This window comes from Arachis ipaensis, chromosome B03, assembly GCF_000816755.2.
Source record: "Arachis ipaensis cultivar K30076 chromosome B03, Araip1.1, whole genome shotgun sequence".
NCBI lineage: Eukaryota > Viridiplantae > Streptophyta > Magnoliopsida > Fabales > Fabaceae > Arachis > Arachis ipaensis.
This window is the reverse complement of record NC_029787.2, coordinates 53,661,320-53,669,183: the sequence shown is the minus strand read 5'-3', so window position 1 is coordinate 53,669,183 and position 7,864 is coordinate 53,661,320. Positions and strand designations below refer to the sequence as shown.

Below are 7,864 nucleotides of genomic sequence, written 5' to 3'. Positions count from 1 at the left end.
TCAATTTTGGTTTAGTGCTCTCTGTTCTTATTTTATTTTATTTTATTTTTGTACAATAGAGGTAATTTCTGCATTTGAGTCGCCTTTTTGAATGATTCATGTATCATTGCACACATCATGTTTGTCTCTGACTCCTGGCCTAAAAATATTTTTTCTTAGAGTTTAGGGGCTGTTTTATTTAATTTTTTTAATCATTTGTTTATTTCAGGTTATTAGCATCTGGGGAGTCAAAAACAAAATTGATTTTCTGTCACTTTCATATACTCGTCATGCCGAAGATGTTCGCCAGGTTATTTCGAGTCTAATGCCCTTTCCTTCAGTTCAGTGATTTCAAATTCATAATTGATAATCTTTCTATTCCTCAGCTTTGCTATTAACATACTTTTTTATGTTGTAATTCAGGCCCGTGAATTCCTTTCCAAATTGGGTGATCTCTGCCAGACCCAAATTTTTGCTAAGATTGAAATGTTGAGGTGATTTTGATGTCTTCATAGTGTTAACTTTTGTCTTTTAAGATATACTCTTATTGACTATGCTGATTCAATCTTATGTCTGTGTTGAAATTAGGGCCTGACCCATTTTGATGAGATTCTACGAGAACCTGATGGTATTATCCTATCTCGTGGTAATTTGGGCATTGATCTTCCACCAGAGAAGGTTAGTTTTGCCTTTAAAATTCATTTTGTTGTTTGAATGACTCATGTTTTGGGTGTAAATAGCTATGTTTGTGGTCATGTGGATAATGCATTTGATAGTTGAATAAATTAAAACAAATGGATGCTTCCATATGTTTAAAAAGGGTTTAAAATAGTGCATCTAATGTTACAAATTTTCTTTGAACTGAACCACATTTATGATTGTTGCCTCTGCCATGCTTCTTATTGTAAATGTATAATTATATTTGCTTTGTGAATGGAAAGTCAATATTAATTAATTTTGATTTGCTTTTGTAGGTGTTCTTATTTCGAAAATCTGCCCTATACAAGTGTAATATGGCTGGAAAACCTGTTGTACTTACACGTGTTGTGGATAGTATGACTGACAACTTAAGACCCACTCGTGCTGAAGCTACTGATGTTGCCAATGCTGTTTTGGATGGTAAGTTACCAGCTGTATGATGCCACATGTAATGATTAAGCCATTTTTTTTGAATTTACTGATTCCATTTTTTGTGCGCTTGAAGCTGTAACTGTATTCTTCTGAATTATTTTTGGTTTCTATCTTCAGTTATAACTACTTATTGGGTTCATGTTTGTTGAATTTTTAAACAAACATACAGGCAGTGATGCAATACTTCTGGGTGTTGAGACCTTGCGTGGGTTGTACCCTATTGAGACTATTTCCACTTTTGGCAGAATTTGTTCAGAGGTAATTTCATTTCATATCTCAGTGGAATAATCAATAATACACTATGGTATGACTGACCTGAGTTCATGCAAGTAGATTTCCATGATATTAACAAGCAAAATGAGAACAATTAGAAGATTAGTTTAGTCGTTTAGATTCATCTTCAACCTTAGCACATTATAATATTAACAGAAGTCAGAACATAGATTCATTTTTATTATTTTCTCTTACTGTCTTATGGTGATTTATCTTGTATAGCATTAGATCTACACTACTTTTACCAATTGCTTGATTGAAATCCTCTGAATCATATGAAATGTTCTCCCATTTTAATTGTCACTAAAAGTGTTACTGTTGGCTGATATTTCTGCCTTTTATTTCATGTCCTTATCGGCTGAGAAGGTTTTCAATCAAGACCTCTATTGGCAGTGTTACAGAAAGATAAGTTCAATCCCAGATTCTATGTTGCTGCTGCTACTAATAATATGAGTATTCAAAAGGCTCAGTTGCTGGAGAATTTCTTGGCAGATCAGGTGAATTTTTTTTACTCCAGAACCTCCGTTTATTTTATTTTATTTTTTGTGAACTTTGTTTCAGTTTTGCCATGTGTGTTTTCTGAGTTTTGGTTAACTTTTTCTTTCTTTGATGGGCGAGGGTTTTGGAATTGTTCAATGTATATTGAGTGTTTAGTCAAATTGAATTGCTGATATATGCAAAAAGTGTGCTATCCTGCAATACCAGATGGCCATGAGATTAGGAAAACCAAGTTAAAGACCATGATTGAAGTATCTCGAGGCAGCAAATAAGGTTTTGTTAGACTTCTAGTGGAGTGAAGGGGACTTGCCATTTTTTGACACATTTGGAAAAGGCGCATTGTTGAAAGTGGAAGAAGCTTTTGTTAATTCAAGTTTGACTTGTGCATATCAGAATGGGGATTCAGTGCTCCAGATTCTTTCCATGTTGTATGAATTCACAAGTTAAGGCATCTGTTCCTGAAACTCCAGATGCCGGTGGGTAAAATCATACCATAACCATAGTGGATTGTGTTGTTCTGGTTGTGTGACAAGAAGTTCTGATTTATGATGGATGTTTATTTGAGTTTTGGTCCAGAAAATGAGGACACAAGTGAGGTCAGTAACTGGCCTATGTTCTGTGAATTTTCTCTAGAGTAACTGACGAAGAATGCTTGAAGATATTAAAGAATTACTGGAAGGCTATACACCGAATGATGGATATTGAAGTATTAGATAGCATTGTATTTTTTGCACAAGTTGAAAAGCTTGTTGAGAAATTAGAGTTTTGAACCCGAGATTTATTTTGTATTTGAGTATTAATGTATAAAACAATTATAACAATAATTATATATGTCAGCAGTTACTATTTGATTTGTCTTGTAATAAAAATTACATACTGGTTTGGTAATAAAAAAGGATTGAAAATTTATATTGTGTAGTGATAAAGGAAAAGTCAAAAAAAGGATTTTTTATTTTGATAAGGCTATCGCCACGCTTTTAAAGCGTGGCCGTATCTCTACCTATTGCCACGCTTTAAAAGCGTGGCCATATCTCCCACTTATAGCCACGCTTTAAAAAGTGGCAATTCTCCATTAGATCGGAAAAGACACTCGTCATACACTGCTGAAAAGTAGCAGGTGCATTACATAGTCCAAATGGTATCCTTTTGTAGGAAAAGGTGCCAAAAGGGCAAGTGAATGTGGTCTTTTCCTGATCTTCAGGAGCAATGTGAATCTGGAAGTAACCAGTGAATCCATGATAATCTATTATTTTATGATTTATATTGTGTTTAATTGTGTGGTTTTATCAAATTTTTACCCACTTATTCATATGATTAGCATGTATTTACAATTCCTTCCCAAAAGTGTTTATGATTGAAAACTTGCTTCCTAGAGATTTTTAATTATGTATTCTAATTCTCCTTTATGCCATTCGATGCCGTGATCCGTGTGTTAAGTGTTTTAGGCTTCATAGGGCATGAATGACTTGGAAATTGGAGAGGAGGCTTGCAAAAATGGAAGGAACACAAGTTACTAAGGAGATGACCAGCGAGCAATGACGCGAGTGCATGGACCACGCGAACGCGCGAAATGAAGAAATCGCAGCAACGCGAACGCATGCCTGACGCAAACGCGTGGATTAAAGTCTGCACGAATGACGCGGTCGCATGGACGACGCGAACGCGTGACAAGGAAAATCGCTGAACGACGCAAATGCGTGGATGACGCGTATGCGTGACCTGCGCGATCTGCAAAAATAACAGAATATGCTAGGGGCAATTTTGGGCCGCATTTTAACCTAGTTTTTGGCCCCGAAACACAGACTAAGGCTAGGGAACGTACAGAAACTCAAAGAGGCATCCACACACACTGAGATTCATCACATTAGGATTACTTTAGTTTTAGATCTGAATCTAGATTAGTGTTACATTCATAGTTTATGCTTTTGCTTTGGATTGTGGATGTTGAAGAGCCATTACCTCCGTGAAGATACTACTTTAGTTTGTTTCCTTATTCTTTACTCTTTTCAGTTGATTATTGACTCTATTCAAATAAGTATGTTACGTTTTGAGTTTATTAATATATAGAATTATTTTTATTTTTTAATTAATTTTAATTCTCTATTTAATTTTATTTAATTATGTCTTCTTATATTTTTATGATTGTTAATTTCATGTCAATGGAGTAGATCCTCCACTTGACATGGGGTTGATTAAGAGGAGACACTTGAGTTGGAATGCTCAAGTGCCTGGTTAAATTGGACATTGTTGGCCAATTCTGTATCTGCTAACGCTGGACCTTCCCAAGAGAGAGGACTAGGATTTGCGGGTAAGAGTTGGTTTGATCACTTTACTTTCCTTTATTCAGTAAGGGTTAACCAAGTGAGAACAACAACCTCTTTACACTACATTTGAGAAGATTCCAACAAGGATAGAACTTTCACTTAATTATTACCCCAGTCAAGACCTTTTATTTGGAATATCAATAATTATTCTTAGTTTATTTTTATTGCTTTAATTCTCAATTAATTTAGTTATTTATTTTCAAACTTAAACTTTCTGGGAATTTTCTGATTAATAAATTGGCGCTCTTTCCTGCAACTCGTTGGGAGAAGACCTGGGACTCATACTCCCAGTATTTTTATTTCTAAAACTTGTGACAACTCTTTTTAAATTGGTAAGGCAGATCTTAGCTGGTTAAGAGCTATACGTGCAACGCTATTCTCTTATTTGAAATCTCTTAATTGGTTGACTTCTGCCACGCACCAATTTTTGGCGCCGTTGTCGGGGAGTTGCAATAGTGTGCTAAACTATTAATTAGTGTACATATTTTATTTTATTTGCATATTTTATTTTTATTTTGATACCATGAGCTGTATGTTTTTCTCATTGAATGACGCGTTCACTGCCTGATCCGAGCTTAGCCACTTTTGATCCTGAAATTGAAAGAACTCTTTCACGTATTAGGCGAGCTCGACGTCGGTTAGCCTCTGAGGGTGGTGAAGTGATTATTATCGATTCACCAGTCTCATCTGAGGGCGAATCTGAACCGCCATATGAGAGCGAAACAAGCTCCTTTACTATTGATTCAGTTCACTCACGTGCAGGTGACATGGCAGCACCTAGGAGAATTACCCTCTAGGAGGCAGGAGCCCCAAATTTCACACTGCAGCCGTATTAAGTGCATCACCCAACTTTGGCTACAAATTTTAAACTAAAGACTGCACTAATCAACTTGATGCCCATGTTTCATGGCTTACCTGCTCAAGAGCCTATTAAGCACCTTAGGGATTTCCAGACAGCCTGTTCTACTGTTAGGCGTCATGATACAGATGAGACTTCTATTTTGTTAACCACCTTCCCATTTTCTCTTGAGGGAAAGGCAAGGGAATGGTACTACACCCAACTTGAAGCGACTGTTACTAACTGGGATATGCTTAGAAGAGAATTTTTGGAGAAATACTTTCCAGCTGAAGTTACTGATAGACTGAGGAAGGAGATTTCAATGATTGTTCAAGGTGAATCCGAGACTCTCTACAATATTGGGAGCGCTTCAACAATCTCCTGGACGCATGTCCCCATCACATGATTGGTAAACTAGTATTGATCAGCTACTTTACTCAAGGCATGAAACCCCAAGATAAGATTACACTGGAAGGTGCTAGTAATGGTTCTTTGAAAAAGTACAAAACCGCAGATAAAGCATGGCAGCTGATCAACGACTTAGTTGAGTCCACTAGGAATCACAGACAGAGGTGCCACCATCCCAAGGCTGTTACCGAAGTTTCTTCTAGCATTGAAACTACTGCTCTCACACAGAGTATATGTGAAATGACCAACTTACTGAAACAAATGCAGTTGAATCAACAACAAACACAACAAGCTCAGCCTCTCCCATCACAGCAAAGCCAACAGTTGGTCCCACAAAGAGTATGCGGAATCTGTGCTGATTATAGTCATTATACTGATGAATGTCCGCAGCTTCAACAGGAAGACAACATTGTGGCAGCCACTCACAACTTTTATGACTGCCCAAATCAAGGATACAATCAACAAGGCGGCAACTACAACCAAGGTGGCAACTATAGCCATGGATGGCAGGATAACTCCAATCAAGGCTAGAAAGATAATTCTAACCATGGTTGGAGGGATAACTATAACAGAGGAGGCAGAGACAATAATGGAAACCAGAGGTGGAATAACAATAACAACAATAGACAGCAGAATCAGAACCAACCTTACAGAGCAACTCACCTAAGACAATCACAAGGAACCCAGCACAACCAACAACAAGTTCCTCAGGTCACTTATTCTAATTCCTCATCAAATGACGAGATGTTCCGTTCTCTTGTGCAAGGACAACAGGACATGCAGGCGTAGCTGAACTCTAGTCTGAATGGCTTGACTGCCACTTTACAAGCTCTCGTCTCCCGGATGGATTCATCACTTAATTCCACACATCAACCTTCAAGCTCCAGTAGAATTCCTTCTCAACCACTTTCTAATCCCAAAGGTGGCATCAATGCCATCACTTTGAGGTCCGGAACCACATTACAGGAGAGGAACCATGAGGAGCCAAGCCCACCAGAACACGTGCCAGCAGAGGATATGGTGGAAGTAGAAGATGTTGAAGAGAAAGAGGACGTACAAGACATAGTTGAAGAAGAGGAAGCTCAACCACAGAATCAAGCACCAAGAGATGCAGAAGTTGCAATTCACGCCCATCCTATCCCCTTTCCACAACTTGCAAGGAAGCCTAGAAAGCAGATGGAACTTGATCACAAAATGTTAGAAATATTCAAAAAGGTCGAGGTAACTGTTCCCCTTTTTGATGTTATTCAACAGGTACCCAAATACGCAAAGTTTCTGAAGGATTTGTGCATACATAAAGATAAGATTAATGAATTAGAGATTATTCCTTTAGGTAGTTCTATATCTACTTTAATGGGAGGTATACCTGAGAAATGTAGTGATCCAGGTCCATGTATGGTTAACTGTACCATTGGAGGTGTGATATTTTCTGACTGTATGTGTGATTTAGGAGCATGTGTTAGTATAATGCCTTTGTCTATATATGATACTTTGAGGCTCCCCCCTTAAAAAGGTCGGCAGCTCGTTTTGTGTTAGCAGATAAAAACATTATTACAATAGTTAGAATTGCTGAAGATGTATTAGTGAGCATTAAGGGGCTCACATTTCCCATTGATTTCTACATCCTAGAAATGCCCCCTAATGACTCAGGAATACCGTCATCAATCATGCTTGGAAGACCATTCCTGAAGACTTCAAAGTTCAAGCTAGATGCATTCTTAGGAACTTACTCCATTGAGATAGATGTCAGAACAGTGAGTTTCAGTTTAAATAAAGCTATGAAGCACCCTCCAGAAGATCATTCTATCTTCCAGTGTGACATTATTGATGAAAATGTAGCTGAAGTTCACCAGGAAGAGATGGAAGAGAAGCACATGGAGCAAGGTCCAAGTGTGGAGACACTTTCTGAAAATAATGAAGACCCTTTACCATTATCATTAGCCCCGGATGATCCAGAGCCTAGCTATGAGCAGAAATTAGAGTTAAAGCCCCTCCCTCCACACCTCAATTATGCTTACCTTGAGGACAATTAGAAGTTTCCAGTTATCATTGCACAGGAACTCACTTCTCAACAAGAAGAGCAACTACTCAGTGTGCTAAGAAAACATAAGAAGGCAATCGGATGGAGCTTGGCGGATATAGTAGGCATCGGTCCCCAAATTTGTGAGCATAGAATATTCTTAGAAGAGGGAGCAAAGCCTATCTGTCAACCTCAAAGAAGATTGAATCCCACCATCTTAGAAGTTATCAAGAAGGAAGTGACTAGGCTACCTGAAGCAGATATCATCTACCCCATCTCAGACAGTGAATAGGTCAGCCCAGTACAAGTAGTGCCCAAAAAGTCTGGAGTCACAACAGTAAGAAATGAGCATGGAGAGCTCCTGACAACTAGAGTGCAGAATTCATGGAGAGT

At 38.0% G+C, this 7,864-nt stretch overlaps 1 protein-coding gene across 1 annotated transcript; it reads left to right on the top strand.

Moving 5' to 3' along the window:
* LOC107633164 (pyruvate kinase 1, cytosolic-like) lies at window positions 465-1,606 on the top strand (the record flags this gene model as incomplete). The annotated part of the gene is made up of 4 exons (XM_021117300.1): window positions 465-473; window positions 568-657; window positions 954-1,098; window positions 1,280-1,606. Coding segments are annotated over 4 exons (363 nt in total), but the record flags the coding sequence as incomplete, so codon positions are not given.